At 42.2% G+C, this 21,377-nt stretch overlaps 1 protein-coding gene across 3 annotated transcripts in view; it reads left to right on the top strand.

The window, feature by feature from the left end:
• Positions 1-188: 188 nt before the first annotated feature.
• The window catches only part of iffo2b (intermediate filament family orphan 2b), a 38,052-nt gene continuing 16,863 nt past the window's right edge, over positions 189-21,377 (top strand). Inside the window, exon 1 of one of the 3 annotated variants that reach the window (XM_071374200.1) lies at positions 189-1,212. In XM_071374200.1, coding sequence (XP_071230301.1) covers positions 710-1,212 — 503 coding nt within the window. In that variant the 5' untranslated portion in view covers positions 189-709. The remainder of the gene's footprint in view (positions 1,213-21,377) is intronic. The other 2 variants (XM_071374193.1, XM_071374209.1) reach the window with 2 other exon arrangements.

Here is a 21,377-nt window from a genome sequence, read left to right as displayed (position 1 = left end):
TAGTCTAATTCTAGGGATAATTTGTCCATCATAAAATTTGGGGGAACTGTATTTTCCCTCATTTTCTGGACTTTGGGCTTTATTATTATTTTTTGTACTGTGAGCGCGTGAGTTTGTTTTTGCTCGTGAGGGGGCGTAACAGAGAATGGGAGGGGCGATGCATACGTTGCCCAGTTGAGCAGCTTGAAATATGATCCAGCGGCGCCACGAAGAGGCAGGGCTATAGACTAGAAGCATAGTGTTATCACACCGAGGTACCAGAGTTCGGAGAGATACGTGAATAGGAGCAAAGAGAGAGAGAGAAAAAGAGAGAGAGAAAGAGAGAGAGAGTAGTGTAGAGAATGGGAAAGGGAGTAACTGGGAGCATTCAGCATCTGACAAATCAAAGGCACGGTGTCTCATATTCCTGCGTATAGCAGAGGAGGATGGAGCCTTGCCGGTTGAGCCAGAGGACTGGGCCGATAAGATGATCTGTTTGTGGATACCATTGTGTTTTTGTTCGCACCAATAGGAACATGTGTTTTCTGGAGGTTTGAGGAAAGCAATGGTTGCATCACCTTCAACTGCGCTGTCAATCTCATTTCAAAGAGCCACATCATAAGAAACTCCGTGGGGAACTGGCCTTTTGGAGGATATGCAGAAATAGGATCGGTTTGGTTGTTAAATTATTTTAGCAAACCAAGCATTAAAACCAGCGGTTATCAGTTTTATGTTTACCAGTATGATGAACTCTTTTTTTGATACTTCGCCTGCTGCTATGATCGCTACAGTTCCTGTCAGCCGTATGTCCACTTCTGGGTCGGGCGCGGTAACCAGTGCTCTGCGAAATGATTTGGGGTCCAATATCCATGTCCTGAAGACTCTGAACCTGCGGTTTCGCTGTTTTCTTGCTAAGGTTCATGAACTAGAGCGGAGAAACAAATTATTAGAGAACCAACTGCAGCAAGCCTTGGAGCAACAACGATACCAAGTATACACACGTGAAGTAGCTGTCCAAACCGACTCTACTGAATCCCGACTGCCTGGCACCATTTGGAGTTTCACGCACGTGAGGAGACACGGCGAGCGCTATGAGACTCTCCAGGGGCCCGGTGTATCCTGGAATCACCCGGACGGTGTTGGGGTCCAAATCGATACCATCACACCAGAAATAAGAGCTCTGTATAATGTTTTGGCTAAAGTCAAGCGAGAGAGAGACGAATACAGGAGAAGGTAAGTACCAACAAACTACTGCATTCCGACAGTGACATCAGTGCGCATTTCCCATTGCAGCAGTTTTAGGCCTGACTGAAGCAGCAGCATCAATCTACACATTATTTCTGCATTTAATTCTAATTGGATGGTAATAATATATGCTGGTTATTTGTCACCAGATAGGAATTAATGAAATGCGTCATTGGTAGCCTAATATAAAGAAACTGCAACTCTCAAAACCTCAGATTTGGTGAAAGGTGGACTGATTCATTGCATATTTTGGTAGCCAAGCAGCAAGGGTATTGTAACGCTTGCCAAAACCATGCGATTGCGCGATACCCTCTAGACTTCAGTTTAATTTTAACTCAAGGCAGATTTGTTAACTTTTTACATAATTGTTTAATTTTCACTCTACTAGGTCTGCAGGCGTTTTTCCCCACCCAGTACTAACACACCCGTTTGAAATAATGAACTAATCATCCTCCATGATTGGCTGAATCAGGTTTGTTACTACTGGGCTGGAACAAAACCTTGCACTGTACCTCCCTGGGACCAAAGTTAGGTACCCGAGAGCCGTCATTCATCTGTTTCTGCTGGGTGTTTTGTTGTTTGACACTGTGTCAAGTATAGGCTGGTTACATTCAATCCTATGGAATAGTAGAGATGAACCATTGTTTGAAACCTCCTTCACTGACCAGTGACCCATGAGCAGTTATGTGGCTTCTAGGCCTGAAGGTGTTGTTATCATGGTGGGATATAGAAATAATAAAGAATATAGCTAAAAGCAGCCAGAGATTATACAATACAGGTTGTTTGCAATGTTTCACGTTGGTACAGTAATACATGTAGCGAGGATGCTGAAACTAGAGGGTATGTCCGATGGAAAATGGTGGGAAAAATCTAATTTTATTGGTCGCATACACATATTTAGCAGATGTTATTGCGGGTGTAGCGAAATGCTTGTGTTCCTAGCTCCAACAGTGCAGTAGTATATAAGAATTCACGACAATACACACAAATGTAAAAGAATGGAATTAAGAAATATCTAAATATTAGATTGAGCAATGTCGGAGTGGCATTGACTAAAATACAGTAGAATAGAATACAGTATATACATATGAGATGAGTAAAGCAGTATGTAAACATTATTCAAGTGGCCAGTGATTCCAAGTCGATGTATATAGGGCAGCAGCCTCTATGGTGCAGGGTTGTGTAAATGGGTGGAAGCCAGCTAGTGATGGCTATTTAACAGTCTGATGGCCTTGAGATAGCAGCTGTTTTTCAGTCTCTCGGTCCTTGCTTTGATGCACCTGTACTGACCTCGCCTTCTGGATGATAGCGGGTGAACAGGCCGTGGCTCTGGTGGTTGATGTCCTTGATGATCTTTTTGACCTTCCTGGAGGGCAAGGTAGTTTGCCCCCAGTGATGGGGTGGACAGACCACACCACCCTCTGGAGAGCCCTGCGGTTGCGGGCAGTGCAGTTGCCGTACCAGGCGGTGATACAGCCCGACAGAATGCTCTCAATTGTGCATCTGTAAAAGTTTGTGAGGGTTTTAGGAGCCAAGCCAAATTTCCTCAGCCTCCTGAGATTGAAGAGGCGCTGTTGCGCCTTCTTCACCACACTGTCTGTGTGGGTTGACCATTTCAGATTGTCAGTGATGTGTACACCAAGGAACTTGAAGCTGTCCACCTTCTCCACTGCTGTCCCGTCGATGTGGATAGGGGCGTGCTCCCTCTGCTGTTTCCTGAAGTCCACGATCAGCTACTTTGTTTTGTTGATGTTGAGTGAGAGGTTATTTTCCTGGCACGACTCTCCCAGGGCCCTCACCTCCTCCCTGTAGGCTGTCTCGTCATTGTTGGTAATCAAGCCTACTACTGTTGTGTCGTCTGCAAACTTGATGATTGAGTTGGAGGCGTGCATGGCCACGCAGTCATGGGTGAACAGGGAGTGCAGGAGGGGGCTGAGCATGTACCCTTGTGGGGCACCTGTGTTGAGGATTAGCAAAATGGAGGTGTTGTTTCTTACCTTCACCACCTGGGGATGGCACGTCATGAAGTCTAGGACCCAGTTGCACAGGGCGGGGATCAGACCCAGGGCCCCAAGCTTAATGATGAGCTTGGAGGGTGCTTGGAGGGAACTATGGTGTTGAATGCTGAGCTATAGTCAATGAACAGCATTCTTACATAAGTATTCCTCTTGTCCAGATGGGATAGGGCATACAGCGATTGGATCGTCTGTGGATCTATTGGGGCGGTAAGCAAATTGAAGTGGGTCTAGGGTGTCAGGTAAGGTAGAGGTGACATGATCCTTAACTAGACTCTCAAGCACTTCATGATGACAGAAGTGAGTGCTACAGTTACCTTTGCTTTCTTGGGTATAGGAACAATGGTGGACATCTTGAAGTAAGTGGGGACAGCAGACTGGGGTAGGGAGAGATTGAATATGTCCGTAAACACTCCAGCCAGCTGGTCTGTGCATGCTCTGAGGACGCGGCTAGGGATGCCATCTGGGCCGGCAGCCTTGTGAGGGTTAACACGCTTAAATGTATTACTCATGTCGGCCACGGAGAAGGAGAGCCCGCAGTCCTTGGTAGCGGGCCGCGTCGGTGGTATTGTGTTATCCTCAAAACGGTGTTTAGCTTGTCCGGAAGCAAGACGCCGGTGTCCACAACGCGGCTGGTTTTCCCTTTGTAGTCTGTGATTGTCTGTAGACCCTACCACATAAATAAGAATTCGTTCTTAACTGGCTTGCCTAGTTAAATAAAATAAAAATGTAAAAAACATATGCTTCGTGTCTGAGCCATTGAATTGTGATTCCACTTTCTCTGTACTGACATTTTGCCTGTTTGATTGCCTTACGCAGGAAATTACATTGTTTGTATTTGGCCATATTCCCAGTCACCTTGCCATTGTTAAATGTGGTGGTTTGCATTTTCAGTTTTGCATGAATGCTGGCATCTATCTACTGTTTCTGGTTTGGGTAGGTTTTAATAGTCACAGTGGGTACAACATCTTCTATACACTTCCTGATGAACTCAGTCACCATATCCGTGTATTCGTAAATGTTATTCTCAGAGGCTACCTGGAACATATCTCAGTCCGCATGATCAAAACAATCTTGAAGCATGGATTCCGATTGGTCAGACCAGCGTTGAATAGACCTTAGCATGGGTACTTCCTGTTTGAGTTTCTGTCTATAGGAAGGGAAAAGCAAAATGGAGTCGTGGTCAGATTTGCCAAAGGGAAGGTGGGGCAGGGCCTTGTAGGCTTTTTGTAAAGTTGAGTAGTAGTGGTCCAATGTTTTTCCAGAGCGAGTACTACAGTCAATGTGTTGGTAGAACTTCGGTAGCATTTTCTTCAACTTTGCACTGCATTTGAATTTCACTCTGTCATTGCAATTTCAAACCTGATTACACTGTCTTAATGGAGACAACCATGGTAGAATGGTTCATAGTGTGGGTCTCCCATCCAACCCCAGCTTCCTCTTTGCTCATACCGGTTTCATTTCCCAGAGCTTTGGTCATCAACTGGTTGATCGCGATCAACTGGTCGATCTTTAAGGCATTCCTAGTAGATCACCAAACATTTCTGTAGAAAAGCAAATGATAAAGGCTTGCCCCGCTTTTTTTATTACTCGTGTTGCGCTGTTGGCGGTAGGTGCACTTGATTCAGAAGCCCAGCGCAGCGGGTAGGCAAAGTGTTCCAATTTTGAACCATTTAATTTGTCAGAAAGGACAAAATCCGCCTACCCAGCGGACCAGGAGATCTGTGGCTAAATCGAGTGCGCCTACTGCGCTGGCCAATCGGAGAGCTCAAATCAGTGTCTACAAGTTTGATACTAGCCTACGAGAGATTTCATAACTTTCAAAACAATAACCAGAGAGAGACTGTCAAAGAATACAGCAAAGAGTTGGTGTTTTTATGGGTGAGTTCATGTAAAAAAAATATTCAGCACTGTCAACACTGTTTTTATTCTCCACGATTAAAAAACATAAAATGTCTACTCCCTACTTCCACTTGCGTTGCAATGAATGAGTAGTCAAATGTATTATTAGCAGCTCGTTGTGTATATTTTAATATCGATGAATATTTCACTTTCTCTGGTCATAGGAACACGAATTTGTGCTTGAGGCAGATGTGGTGGTCCTCGAGTTTCGCCATCAGGTGGAAGGTTGTTTTTAAATGTTTGAGCGTATGCTTCAGCCAAGACATCGGCTGCTAGTCAGATTATCATATCTCACAGGCAGTCACACTGTGGACTAACTGATGTCTCCAGTGGCTCGAGTGCTCTCGTTGCCACGGTAACCCCCTGCCCTTAAAGGGGCTGCTGAACATTTGTCTCACAAAAATGAAATACAATTGAGCAATATACCCAGGGGGTGCAACTGGTTTTAGAAGTGGTGGGGGTGGGGAGGCATGGCCCTATGGCCCTTCTAGCTGTTTCTATTTAGAACAACAAAAAGTAAGCAAAAATGCCCACAGTCATCAAGCTAGGTAAGAGATCATTATTAAATATGTTTAATTAATAAGACTGAACTAGATCAATGATAATTCAATAATCTATATTGTGTTGCAACTTTAACCAATAACTTAACAAATGAACAACTCTTACAAATAAAGTACAAAGACTTAACTTTTGATTGACTTTATTAAGATATCAAATATCTTAATATCTTATTTCAGCCAGTCCACCCAGCCAGCCCGTGCAGCCTGCATGTCCGACCCACACCAGTCTAGTCAATAACTCAACACTCTCCCCAACACAATTTACTTCAAGTCTTTTTAAAAATGTCTCATGGGAAAGGTTTGGAAAGCAAAAGTTTCATAAAAACAAATACTCCTACACATTAATACACAGAAACAGAACATCCTCCATATAATTCATATCATAGGCCTAATAGTACTGTAGAGCTCTTTTAACTTGAAGTCTCCAGTATCAGCATAAAAAAAGAGATGGGAGAATCTGCAGACATGCTGAGATAAAAGAACATACTTGTTGCCATAATTCAGCCAGCCTTCACAAGACCATAACATATGCAAATTTGTGTTTTACACCTCCAGCAAAATAATACAATTTCTGGGTGCATGATATTCTTTTTCACTGGCACATATAGTAAGTTCTATGGATGGTCTTAAACTGCAGTAATTTATATCTGTGCTTATATGAACATGTCTGGGAGTTCTAACATATCTGAATCCATTCATCATCAATTTTGTTTGACTTTTTTTTTTTGTCATTGGGAAAAGCCTCTATTAACCCTTGATACAGTTTGGAAATCAACTTTAGAGGGTTGTCAGACTGCCTTAAAATAGTTTTGATCTTTGAAGCTTCTTGCTTGTCCAGTGTTTGCTGCACTGAGAGAATAAAGTGTTGTATCTGCGTAAGTTCACCTCTGCACCGATACACTGGTATTCCCTGGCTGCCTAACCCTGATGAGACCCAGGTCACCATCTGATCCTGCTCAAATGAGGCATGACAAAGAATTACCTTAGTGTACATTTATGCATTATATTATCCAAGAATAAAATCAATGGTTCTGTAAATGAAATAAAAATTATTCCCAGATCCCAGACTTTAGCCTACCCATAGACTCAATGATGGAATGTCACCATCTGATCCTGCTAAGGCATGATGAGCATAGTGTTGTGTACTGACTGTGCACCATGACAGTGAAGCCTGTAGAGCTGTTTATACCGTGTCAGTGTGAAAAGTAGGAAATAAGATAGGGAAACTGACAGTTTAATAACGTTACATTGCTTTCCTGACTAATAAAACTTGTATCGCGCTGAAAAAAATTGAATCAGAATATTGGTCTTCAATCGCTTGGCCGCTGGTTTCATCGGTTGATTCAGGTCTAGCGTGATTGAGGCAAAAATAATAGCAAAGGTTAGTGAGCTAGATGGTTAACGTTAGCCAACTTTTGGCTATCTCTAACTAATGGTACATCATCAAATTTACTTCAGTTGAAACGGGACAAATCAAAGGCTACAAAACATTTCCATATACACAACAGCTGTTAGATACTGCTATTTGACAGATAGCTAGCTAACACTGAACTGGCTGTGCTAGCTACTAGCTAGCTAACTAGCTGGTAGTAGTTCATTCACTTCAGTCGAGAGGGGATGAAACATTACCTAACATAACATGTCAGTTACATTATTAGCTCACCACTGGGAATATATATATTTTTTTCTGTCAAACAGCAGTTAACTTGCCATTGAGATCAGTCAGCTAACGAGTAGCCAGTTTCTGCTCTGCTTGCTTTACAACTCATAGAAAATGTGCAAAACAGACAGCAGCTGCCTCTGTTCATCTCTCCTGTGTTGGTCCTATACACCAGCCTTTCAGCAGCTTTGCCTTACACCACAGAGCATGCAGACAGGCTGTGTGATGTGCCGTACTAAATCCAACCGGCTGAAACCGGGAAAAAGCCTGCATGGTCCTAACGCACACTGGTGCCGTGTTTTGTATCACAGTGCAATGATAAAACTGGGGGGAACAAAAATGCAATTTCAGAATGCGTGGGGGGGGGGGGGATCACCATTGTCCCCGTCCCCAGTGAAAGTTGCGCCTCTGAATATATCACATCACTTCTTACTAGTAATAGATGTATTGTTTTAGAAACAGTACAAAGCATGGTCATCCATTTTTTGTTTTTTGTTTAATTATGGCGTAAAAATATTTTGGCTGGTAAAAAATCTGAGTGGCTGTTAGATTTTTAAATCTACCTGCCACATTGGCTGGTGGACCAACAAGTTAGTTTCAGGCCCTGAACTGATCTATTTTTTTATCCAAGCTCGAGTTTTTAAATATAATATGGTCTAAGAAGAACAATTTTGCCAGGCATATAACCAATATGCTGTGATAATGTATTAGGCCTGTCTACTGCACAAACCTCATACCTACAGAACTGTTTTTATTAGGTTATGTTTTACATTTAAGTTGTTTACATTTTTTTATCTGAGCGGTAGGTCTCGCCTTATAAAAGGTTGGTGACCACTGTCCCAGAGGATTTCCTGCAGCATCCGTGGCCCAGGTCACTACTGCAGGGACCCTGTCAACCACCTCTGTTGCCCCATGATTCAACCAGGGAAGAATTCCGTAAGACCCTAACTTAACCAAGAGTTTGGCTATGGGACAGACTCACTTCCATGCCCCCATACTGACTCAAACTGATGAAGTCATGAACTGTGTTTAGCAATCTTACTTTGGATGGTGATTTAAATAGTAAAGTAGCCCATTTGAAACTCTGCTGCAAATGACTGACAAGGCATGGAACAATCTTGCAAAGCCCTGCTCACATTATGATTGGGAAATACCAGCTCCTTGTACTTTAGACATTTCTGCAGTTAAGGTAAAAAAGGCCTAGGCCTAATGCTTCCATTGCTAAATCAGGGAGTCAGTAGATATACACACAGGCTTCAGACACTATTGATATTCATAAATGCACTTCAGCTAATAGCCCTCAAATAAAATAGCAATTCATTCTGAAAGGCAAGATTGCATTTCCTGCTGTTCATTATTGAATGGACGGAATATTCAGGCATGATAACAACTCAACTGAGTAGGACAGTCTGTCAAAAGACTGGCCTACAGCTTACTAACTGTTATAACCCTGTTATAACTTGTAAATAAGACTTACATTCTCAAATGGAAAATCTCATGCAGAAAAACAGACATTGGTGATGTCATTTCATGGGTCAGTGACTACATGCATGACAGACTTTCCTGGTTACTATACTGTAGAGAAGCAGTTAATATACTATTACTGTGACAAAAATTCCAGATTGTCTGCATAATCAAATAACATTCAGCTCAGACATCCATACATACCCCACAAGACAGGCCACCAGGGGTCTCTTCACAGTCCCCAAATCCAAAACAAATTCACGGCAACGCATAGTTTTATACAGAGCCATGATCGCATAGAACCCTTCCATCTTCATTTACTCAAGCAAACAGCAAAATAACCCTTAAAAAAAGTATAAAAAAACAACTCATGGAACAACCGGGACTGTGAGGGAATAAAAAACGCACACACATTCACTATACCCTAGCTCAAGACCAAACATTTTAAGTAGGCAAAAAAAATATTAAAATAGAGCGCAATCCTGTTTAAAATAGAGAGCAATAGTAATGGTGTCTAACTCCGCCATGGTTCATTGAACAAAGCCTATGGGAAATGAATGGAGGTTTTGTAGGGTTTTTGTATAAATGCAGAAAATAAGGTCTGTAGTAAACACAGGCTTAGGATGTCTTATATGTTTTGTTCTATGAGATATGCATTTATGAAAAGGAAAAAAAAGCACATAAAGCACAAATGCTTCATAATTCATCAAGGTCATGTTAACTGACTGATATTATTTCATAGAACAAAACATACAAGATCTCCTCAGCCTGTGTTAACCCTCAAACCTTATTTTTGGTGTTTATCCCAAAACCCTATTCTTTCCCCATTTAATTTTCCCCATAGAAATGGCAGAACAAACCAGAAGTAACTAATTTCCGGGTTTAGGACTACAAGTTTACTAGCTCTGTGCAACGGTTGTTTAGCCTATTAAATGGCTGGCTTTAGGACCATGAGGCGCATTGCGTGTATTTTTTTGTTCACTATAATATTACGGTGCTAATTAATGGCTGGGGTCATTTTTGTTTGTTTTTGCTGTTCTCCAAATAGTCTTTTAGAGTTTTTAAATTGTGTAGAAATGCAGTATACAAGCTTCCTGCTATACCCAAGGTTCAGCTGAACTGATGCAACTGACCTTCAGCCCAGTGTGCTGATTTCTTAAAGCTTTATATGTGTGGACACACCAGGAGATGTTTGGACCAGAATTAGTTTTTGTCAACCAGATTTGGAAAAATTTAGATGGAAGTATCTGATACAGTATCTAGAGACATGGCAATAAGTAATTAATTCAATATGCTAAACATGTCATGACAGGATTTGTTATTACATGTTTACATATGGTTCCCGCCAGGGAACAGTACATTTCTTATTGCGCAGTTGCACAATGTTTATTGTTTTGCAGTTGTGCAACTGTCTCTGTTATTTCTTGGTCGCAAAGTTTAATGCCAGATTTGTTACCTGTTATCTGATTTTATAACAGACTTTTAACAGTCTGAGCATGACATAGCAAGCCATAATTATTTTGGGGGATGCAAACACGCACACATTTTATTATTTTATTTACCTTTTATTTAACTAGGCAAGTTTGTTAAGAACAAATTCTTATTTCCAATGACAGCCTAGGAACAGTGGGTTAACTGCCTTGTTCAGGGGCAGCACGGCAGATTTTTACCTTGTCAGCTCGGGGATTCGATCTTGCAACCTTTCGGTTACTAGTCCAACACTCTAACCACTAGGCTACCTGCCGCCCCGTGTACGTACATGCACACAACATCGTGTCATGGATGGGTTCAGTAAGTCAGTGAGATATCCACATGCTGGAATATGTGGACAAGAAGGTTACATGTCTTTCATGTTGACAAATGACAATAGAAAGATGGGCGACCAGGGTCATTGCCAGTGCCCCAGTTCAGATTGTCTCTCCTTGAGATTCAGCAGGAGTCGTGCTGAATATCACTGTGATAAAGATCAGACGGTTGTCAGGACAGTTGTGTGTGTGGTGGTTTTTCTCAAGGACTTATTCAGGATAGGCTTCATGATAAAAAGCTAATCAAAGCAGTGTGGCTGAAGACAGCTTGGTAACCTTTCCTTCACCCCTATACAGTATGTGTTTATTTCGCTCCATTACTGTAGTCATATAATTTATATGACACTGTATCATTTTACCATGTTGGCTGATTTAATGATCATGTAAACCAAGGTGAAAGTCATCCATACTTAATACCAAAGCGATGGTTGAGTATGAGAAACACACACAGGCTTAGAGATGTAGTTCTTTCTATCATGAAAATGGTATTTGAGCTCCATCTCAATCACTCACACGAGAGAGATGGAGAGAAAGAAGGAGAAAAGCAATGTCCTCCTTGTCCCTTCTTTTTATTGACAGTGTATTGTGGCAATAAAGTGTGTGTGCGTGCATGCGAGTGTGTGTTGTGGAAGTATGCTTTTTTTTTTACTGTAATGTATTATCCTTCTAGTGTGGTGGTGACACAATACGACATTGTGTTTGTGAGTTTTTTGTTGAATGGCGTGCAGGCTTCACACAGGCTGTGTGTGTGTGGTAACTTCAAACCAAACGTGAAAGAGAGAATAAAAAGATGGAGTATAGTTGTAAATGGGCAATAAACTGATTCAGTCTGAAAGCATCCTGCAGTGGGATGTTACACAATTTCTATTTGCAATAATTGAAATTATGACTACCCAGGTTTCAAACCTGTGACATCTGCACAACTCAATGCCTTGTTAGGCCTGTGAGCTAATCCTTCCAGTAGGCATAAGCTTTGCGAGCTAACACAAGTCTTCCGTTCTCAGGCAAGGTTACTCATCATGTGACCATAGTTCACTGAATCACCTCTCTTACACAATTCTTACTTCAGCAGTTCAGACACAGCGTAGCCCTCGAAGACACATCAACAGTAAACTATGCCCCAGTTGGGATTTGAACCAGTGATCCTCGGTCACTAGTCCGCTCTTCCTAACTGTTTGGCCATGCCACTGGAGACGATCCACTGCCTTCCCGGATGCCCTTTGAAAAGGACCTGTTCCAAACCCCATGCAGTGCAGGCATGCAGCATAGCTCCTCGGGACAGTTTCTTCCAGCATTAATAATTGAAGGCAGCTGAATTTAGCTGCATCGCCGAGTGTGGATCAATGAGATGAGAATCCTGAGGAGACACTTTCTCTGTGCTTTGATCTCTCTGCTGCTGCTCAGAAGATGAAAGGACTAATTGGGCTTGTTGGGTCAGATTTAGCTGCCTCCCCAACAGGAGGATAAAGACCTGCCCACGTGAACAACCTAATATGGGTAATTACAGAGCACGATGACCTCAGGTTGCAGGTTGGAACTGTATAACCATTTCTCTTGTCTATATCCAGTTTCTAATGATACATGATGATTCCCCAAATATAAACATACTTCTGCTGTATGTATGCACACCTTTTCCCACTGTTGTGGTCTGCAATATGTAATCTAGATCTGCTGTTCAGCTAGAACTTTCCCTATACACAGCAGTCAGTCTGTCCCAGACTGCACTGCATCCTGGCACTCAGCCCCTGCTGATAGCCCCTCTTTCTACCCCCCGCTGATACACAGGCAGAGGGAACTCATTTCTGAGAGCACACAGCTCCTGGTGATTCTCTCTCTCTCTCTCTTCCCCTAGCCTTGTGGAGGTCAACATAGTGATATCAGACTGTTATCAAGGTCAGGACGTTGTCACAAGTATCTACTGTATGTCATTAGAAGCTCTCAGTTATCCTCAGTAGAGTTGATGTTAAGCTGCTTCATTTCATGAGAGGCTGCAGGCTGACAGTAAGGTCAACGATAAGAGTGCATTGGTGTGAAGGAGACAACAAGGAACTGTGGTGTCTCCATATTGATTCACAACAAGGAACTGTGGTGTCTCTCCATATTGATTCTGGGGGAAACTCTGGGTGGGTAGTCACGTGATGGAATCGTTCTTCCTCATTTGCCTCTGTGTGTCTGCTTTTTCAGTGAGTGCACCATGTTCCTGATTATTCATGGGTATCGATGTAGCTGAGCACGGTGGCACACTGCCATGTATGAAAGTGCAGGAATGCACCTGTCTCTTCTAACCACTGTTAACCGCTATAGCAGGAGGCTATGGACTAGTGGATAGGGACATTCAGTGGTAGACACACATCAGGAGGGGCATTATACTGCTGTACAATGGCTGTACGGAGGACTTGGGTCTCTATCTGTGCATGTTAGTGAAACAGACACTGTATACAGACACAGTATCTCTGCTGTATTTCAAGATCTTATTAACACAGAAGAAACATTATCTTGGTTGACAGCTAAGGAGCTACAAGACTTAGTACACAAAGAGACAGCCTCAATCACTTACACACCCTGGGCTTAGGTTAGAATAGCCTTTTTGTGATGGTGTGCTGGCGATTTAGGGATCGATATGGGTCAGCGTATTTTGTCTCGTTATGGGTGAGTGAGCTCAGACAGGGATATTAGAGCTATCTCTTACATATACCGTTACATTAGCCCAGGCTAGACATATCTGTCTTAGAGACACAGTAACACTTAAGATACACTTAATGCAGTGGGATGGAGAGCACATGAACCTTCAGTGGCAGCGTTTTCATTATGTCTATTTAAGTGGCTCACCATGCAAGGGCTGGTCATCATGGTGATGTAGACATGCTTTCTGTAGCGCTCTCCCAAACAGAGAGATAGACAGTGGGATGAAAAGCCAGACTACACATGTACTGTATGCAATGATTATCTATTATATGTTTATTATTGGTGCCTTGCTCTTTAGTATTCATTCAGGTATAGTTTGCTGTAAGTTATAATTTTGTGGGCAGGCACTGCGGTGCCACGAACCATTCTAAACTACCATTCAATTTATTGGCAGTATTTCATCGTATTATCACTAAGTGATCTTTGTAACCTACTGTATATTGAATTAGGATGCTGTCGGTTTTGACCTACTGTACCTTTAAGCCAGGGGATAAACAACCATGATGGATCATGATGAGAGTGAGGGGAATTGAAATAGGGGGGGAAGCTGACTTCCTGTAAATACAGCTGTCATGCTTTCATGGGAGTTCTGATTTATTCTATACTTTCTACAGGTGTGTGTACTTAGATGATAAAAGGGATGTGCCATGGTGTATTTACACAGGGATAATGGAATGCAGATACATGGCTTTCCTGTGGTTTATACTGTACACACCCCGATTTCAGGAGGATTTGTGCCAAAGGTCTTCTCTAATGAGTCTATCCACCCACAGCTCCACCCAAACCAGGCCTGAGCATGCCATGGGTGTGTCTCAGTGATGACATAACATACATATATATTATTTATTTAACCTTTATTTTAACTAGGCAAGTCAGTTAAGAACACATTCTTATTTTCAATGACGGCCTAGGAACGGTGGGTTAACTGCCTTGCTCAGGGGCAGAACGACAGATTTTTACCTTGTCAGCTCAGGGATTCAATCTTGCAATCTTACGGTTAACTAGTCCAACGCTCTAACCACCTGCCTCACGAGGAGCCCGCCTGTTACGCGAATGCAGTAAGAAGCCAAGGTAAGTTGCTAGCTAGCATTTAAACTTATCTTATAAAAAACAATCAATCATAATTACTAGTTATAACTACACATGGTTGATGATATTACTAGTTTATCTAGCGTGTCCTGCGTTGCATATAATCGATGCAGTGCGCATTCGCGAAAAAGGACTGTCGTTGCTCCAATGTGTACATAAACATCAATGCCTTTCTTAAAATTAATACACAGAAGTATATATTTTTAAACCTGCATATTTAGCTAAAAGAAATCCAGGTTAGCAGGCAATATTAACCAGGTGAAATTGTGTCACTTCTCTTGCGTTCATTGCACGCAGAGTCAGGGTATATGCAACAGTTTGGGCTGCCTTGCCAGAATTTTACGTAATTATGACATAACATTGAAGGTTGTGCAATGTAACAGGAATATTTAGACTTATGGATGCCACCCGTTAGATAAAATACGGAACGGTTCCGTATTTCACTGAAATAATAAACGTTTTGTTTTCGAGATGATAGTTTCCGGATTCGACCATATTAATGACCTAAAGGCTCGTATTTCTGTGTGTTATTATGTTATAATTAAGTCTATGATTTGATAGAGCTGTCTGACTGAGCGATGGTAGGCACCAGCAGGCTCGTAAGCATTCATTCAAACAGCACTTTTGTGCGTTTTGCCAGCAGCTCGTCGCTGTGCTTCAAGCATTGAGCTGTTTATGACTTCAAGCCTATCAACTCCCGAGATTAGGCTGGTGTAACCGATGTGAAATGGCTAGCTAGTTAGCGGGGTGCGCGCTAATAGCGTTTCAAACGTCACTCGCTCTGAGACTTGGAGTGGTTGTTCCCCTTGCTCTGCAAGGGCCGTGGCTTTTGTGGAGCGATGGGTAACGCTGCTTCGAGGGTGGCTGTTGTCGATGTGTTCCTGGTTCGAGCCCAGACAGGGGCGAGGAGAGGGACGGAAGCTATACTGTTACACTGGCAATACTATAGCGCCTATAAGAACATCCAATAGTCAAAAGGTATATGAAATACAAATCGTATAGAGAGAAATTGTCCTATAATAACTACAACCTAAAACTTCTTACCTGGGAATATTGAAAACTCCTGTTAAAAGGAACCACCAGCTTTCATATGTTCTCATGTTCTGAGCAAGGAACTTAAACGTTAGCTTTTTTACATGGTACATATTGCACTTTTACTTTCTTCTCCAACACTTTGTTTTTGCATTATTTAAACCAAATTGAACACATTTCATTTTATTTGAGGCTAAATTGATTTTATTGATGTATTATATTAGGTTAAAATAAGTGTTCAATTAGGTTAAAATAAGTGTCCACCAATAATCAGTATTGGTATCGGCGTTGAAAAATCATAGTCGGTCGACCTCTAGTTTCAAGCCGGTAACTACATGCAACTGACTCCTCAGATACAAGTAACTACCTACAGTTGATGCCGTCCCCTTTTAAGGAGCAATAATACCCTGCGTGTGAAGACAATACATTAATCAAACTCACAGCTTATATTTTCCGATGTGTACAACCTCCTCCCCTCAATGTTAAACCTATCTAATCCAGTACCCTCTAAAGTCGCATAAATAAGCACTATACTGTCTGTGCCTTTTACATCTACACAGGCATGCACGAATGAACACGCACACACACAACATTAGCCTGGGGCTTAACATACAAAGCGTAAGACAGGCATGATGGACACACACACACACACACACACACACACATGGCATGCTGCTCTACAGTTTTTAGCATTTTAGAAATACAGAAAATGTGGACATAAGGTTATTCTAGAGTCATGTCAGGCTTCACCCTCCTAGCCGCTTGTCCTTTTCAATGTCATTGATATGTGTGTAGTGAACATTGGAGGTTCAAGCTGGTTCAGCATGATCTATTTGAAGTGTAGTATTTATGGCTGTGGTCTTCCTCCCCAGTAAGGGTCGGCAGCAGAGGAATCTGCTGAGTCATATAATACTGTGCCATTCAGAACTCAACCACTTCTCACTCGACCAGTATTGAACCATGTACATATCTAACCCAGTTTTCCAATGGGGATCAATATTCATTCACGATATACAATACTGCACCAAATCACCATCAGTATTGATCTGATCGTTTTTTGTTATTTTATTGCAATATGTATTGTGTTATTTTGTATCTGAGCTGATGCTCTCTATAATTATGCAGTAGTTTATGGACTGGAAATGTCAGGTTGTATAAAACATAGTTTAGAAGATATCAATACAGTGGGTGCTCCTCTCTTTTATCACAATACTTATGTTAGTTTCTCATTCAGAATAATACATTTTGTTACTCCCAGCAGGCCAATGAAATGGTGCCCTGGGGACAAATACCATCACATAGCAACCCTCATGTTTTTAGTTTTGGCTGTGACTGTGGCCTGTCTGAGAGAGGAGTGCTATATTTAAGACTGAGTGTGGAACAGGTCACCAGCATTTATTGAATGATGACCCTACCAGCTGTTTATAGGCTACAGTGTACACTACATGGTGGCATAAGGCATGATGGTACAGTAGTTCTGTGTATCAGATGTATGCAGGCAGTGGCATGGTCTCCCTGGACACGAGAAGGCTACAAGGAGAAGGGTGATGGGAGGGGAGGAGGGGGATGGAGTCAGGTAGGGAGCAGGGAATGAGATCAGGGCAAATCGAATGAGGTCTGACCTTGAGGGGTTGTTGGCTATTCAGCACAAGCAGACCCCCACCCTCCACCCAGCCTGCAGCCTCTAGGGGGAGACTCTTCCGACCGAACAACCGGCCATATGCCTGCTATTCTACCCACACCACCACTGCTCATTAGTACCCTACATATGTCCCTGACTCTGTGAAAATGATAGATCACAGGGCTAGCCCGATGACATATAATCAATGACCCCCTCAGATATATCTTCATCTCCCAATAGACAGCCTCTGACTCAAACAACCAACTCACCTTTTTTCAGGATTTTCCATCTTAACCCCTGTGTCAAACCCCTCTGCACCCCACCTTCTGCCCTCCCTACGAGCGCCCCGCCCGCTCCTTTTGTTGAGATGAATCTATGCAGGAGGTAAATTATGGCTGAAGTCCCCTCAATGCGATAGATATAATTGCATGGAGAGGATGTGGGATGCTGTATACTGTATAGAGACATGGATGAAGCTCCATAGGATTAATCACATACAGTACGTGTGTGTTCTGGCCTTGGTGGCTGGTGTGATTTATCTGTGTTGTCACCAGATTCATCCTGGTCCTGTCTGTGTCAGGGAGGGTGATGAAAGGCCTGTTATTCCTTGACGATACAAACATATTGATCCTTCAACACTAGCACCTCTCATATGGGCAGTATTGACAATAATTATGGTGATCTATTTCTAACAGTGGTCAATAATGACAAATTATAAAACAGTTGGGCAGTTTATCAGATTTTCACAATATTATCATATATATAGAAAAATAATTTTGTGTTGATTTGATATTGTAATTGATTCTGTAGTTTCTAACATTGTCCTCCAACCATTCCAACACCATGTCCTTTGAGAATCCGGAGGAAAGGACAGCCAGCCAATGTCCCTGCATCAGCAAAAAAAAAATACTATGTTTTACATGACATTCATGATAGAGACACATGGAATGCACTGTAATCCCAGAACTGTATGCACATGACAAGAGTCCTTGTCGATGTGGAAGACTTATTTCTCAGAGTGAATGGTTAACCACATAATTGTGGTTTACAGGGCTTAGAGGTGATTCACTGAGAACAGACACATGAATGGTCTGTCCCTCTGAATTCCAGAGTGCCTGTGTACTGTTCTCAGTGATGATGAGAGGCCAGAGCTTTACTGGAAAAAAGATGACCAGTAACTTGGATCTGGCCTTATAAAGATGTTACTTGGGGAATGAATGAGTTAGCAAAGAGCACCTTATCCCTTGGGCATTTTTCTTTCATCAATGCAGAGCGGCCATCATAGATCTGACCATGTAACTTTGTTACTCCAATACCTGAAAATTGAAAATGTCTAGACTTAACGACAACTTCTATGCACCCTAAAAATGTAATTTTTAAATAATAAAAACCCCCACTAAAAACAAGAATATATCATCAGATGGAGAAACCGTGCTTGCTGGGTAATGGTTATGATTCCATGTGTCCTCAGGCAGAGTGATGAATAAAGGTTTAGACAGCTCGCGTGCAAATGAAGCTGCCTAGGCACACCACACTGGGAGGGAGTGTACGTTGGCAGGTCTTGTTTTGCTGGAATTCTATTGTTCTGCAGAGAGAAATTATACGAGAATCTCAGGCTCTGTCTGCCCTGAGCTGCATTATTTTAGGCTTGTTTAGAACCATTCTACAGTGTCAGACATTTTTGGGGGGATTCTTTTCTGATTGGTTATTCAAATGAAATAGTTTGTAGCCTTTACATTGTTATACATCAGATGTGAGTAGGAATACATATTCATAAATCATGTCTGTAGATATCAACGTATGAGTCCAGACTGTACTCTGGTTGTGTTACAGCAGCCTGACTGGAGAACAGGCATCTGGTCTTACACAGACAGATGTCTATGGGATGACACAGTCAGGCTAATAGTCTCCTGCTGTCTTTGTCCTTGTAAGGAGACTCCAGGTCATTTCACAGACTCCAGCTAAAGGCAAAACTCATCCAACAGTCCTTTTGGAGCGGGGTTATGGCAGAAGACAGAATACCTCTCCCATGTTGTAGTGTCTGTTATGGTAGAATGTTTATTTGGATGCCTTAGTTTCCACTCAGTACAGATCAAATGACTACTGTGATTCAGAGAATCTTTCCATAACCTGGAAGTGAAGGAGCAACTCTGCCACAGGACCATTTCTTCTGTTGCTTGGCAGAGATGGAATGAATCTGAATGGAACACAGATTTATGTTGGATACTCCAGTTTCCCACACAGTGTGAAGGAAATGACATAGTGCCCATCCGGGAAGTGGCACACTACTGTACCTAAATTGTAAGTGACGCAGAGCACATGCAGATGCTGTGACAGACTGTTTTCCTCTGTCTGCCGCGGGAGGATGTGATGCAGTTGTGAACTCCAATGACCTTTGGAGTTCTACCGCGGCAGGCAGGGTGTTTGGACACAGTAAAGTAGCAGTGCCAGCGTTTTAAGAACAACACTTCAATCACAGTGTGAGCTGAAGACCGCCCAGCCAGGGATACTTCTCTCAAGCTAATTAGACCGTGTCAACAACATTCAGTGGCTCCTGAAAAGCAACAAATCTAGCTTTGTTAGATAGAAGTAGGCCTACGCTCTAGTGACATATTTTGTTTATGCTACATTCAATGGTGAATTCGAGAAATTGCTTTTAGAGCAAAAGATGAGATCTGAAAGGTGTCTTCAACTCCGTGGTGGAATGATTGTTACTTGAGTATTTTTGTCTCTGGTCCTGTTGCTATGTTGAGGGCATGACCCGAAAGAAAAAAAAATGTGCCAGCATTTCTGTGGTGTTTTGTTCACATCCCCCACCCCCATTGGTTAGATAGCCCATAAAGTGGTTTAGAGTCACATTGGAGTCTCTATTTTCGGCTGCCATTAAGGCAGCACAAGTGTCAAATGCACGTTCATAGGCAATTTCAACCTGTTATGCCCCATTTTAAATCGTGACGTATTTCATTACGCCGGACGTCAACTTCATGCAATCACGTTCCGCTACTAGATGGAGAGCATAGGATAGTTTCACAAGACAAGATGGAGGAGAGCCTAGTCTCTCGTCAGAAATCACATTTATTTTGGGAGATTGCAAAATGTGAGCTTTTCATTCAAGACGGGGGAAACATGTTTCAGTTGATAATAAAACATGTTTCATTTAGTTACTTTTTCCTCAACTTGTTTCTATATAGCAAGTCAAGCTATCTGGCAAAATGTGTAGAATTGCAGGAAATTAGCTGTACAACTGCAACAAAATTTAACTTGGGGGCCCCCAAGAGCCAGCCCTTGTCTTTAACTGCATGTGTGGACCCGCGAGCCACTGCGGCCCCTAGTTCAGATTTGTTGTGGCCCCCACCCCCATCAAAGTGGCCCATCCCTGGTTTATATAAATAATAACTCTGAAGGTTTTCTTGAGTAACAACATTCCTTTTCTGGCTGTTAAATATTTTTAATTACTTATTCCAATGATATTAATCTCTTTAGAGGTCACATACGTTGACATTAATTTCCAGGTTCTTGCCCAAGCTGTAGCATGTGCTTAGTTCTTTCCCTTGTGTGATGTGGATGGAAGGAATGTTTATTCCGTTGATGTTAGCCACTGAATTCCATGTAATGATGAGGCTCTGGTAGATGCCTTTTTAAAGACGTGCCGGGTACTTTGTCGACTAAGAAAGTATTTTTTTAAAACCTCCCGCTTTGGGCTGGACGTGTCTATGTGTAGTTAATACAGTGTATTCAGACCCCTTCATTTTCCCACATTTTGTTACATTACAGCCTTATTTTAAAACGGATTAAATTACTTTTCCATTCATCAATCAATCTATACACAATACCCCATAATGACAAAGCGAAAACAGGTGTTTAGATTTTTTTGCAAATTTAGTAAAAATAAAACACATACCTTATTTACATAAGTATTCAGACCCTTTGCTATGAGACTGGAAATTGAGCTCCGGTGCATCCCGTTAACATTGATCATCCTTGAGATGTTTCTACAACTTGATTGGAGTCCACCTGTGGTAAATTCAATTGATTGGATATGATTTCCAGAGTGGCGCAGCGGTCTAAGGCATTGCATCTCAGTGCAAGAGGAGTCAGTACAGACCCTGGTTCGATTCCAGGCTGTATCACACCCGGCCTTGATTGGGAGTCCCATAGGGCTGCGCACAATTGGCCCAGCGTCATCCGGGTTTGGGTTTGGCCGGGGTAGGCCGTCATTGTAAATAGGAATTTGTTCTTAACTGACTTGCCTAGTTAAATAAATACATTTGGAAAGTCACACACCTGTCTATATAAGGTCCCATAGTTGACAGTGCATGT

The sequence above is a fragment of the Salvelinus alpinus genome, chromosome 2 (assembly GCF_045679555.1).
Source record: "Salvelinus alpinus chromosome 2, SLU_Salpinus.1, whole genome shotgun sequence".
Classification (NCBI taxonomy): Eukaryota; Metazoa; Chordata; class Actinopteri; order Salmoniformes; family Salmonidae; genus Salvelinus; species Salvelinus alpinus.
This window is presented reverse-complemented; position numbering and strand designations above follow the sequence as displayed.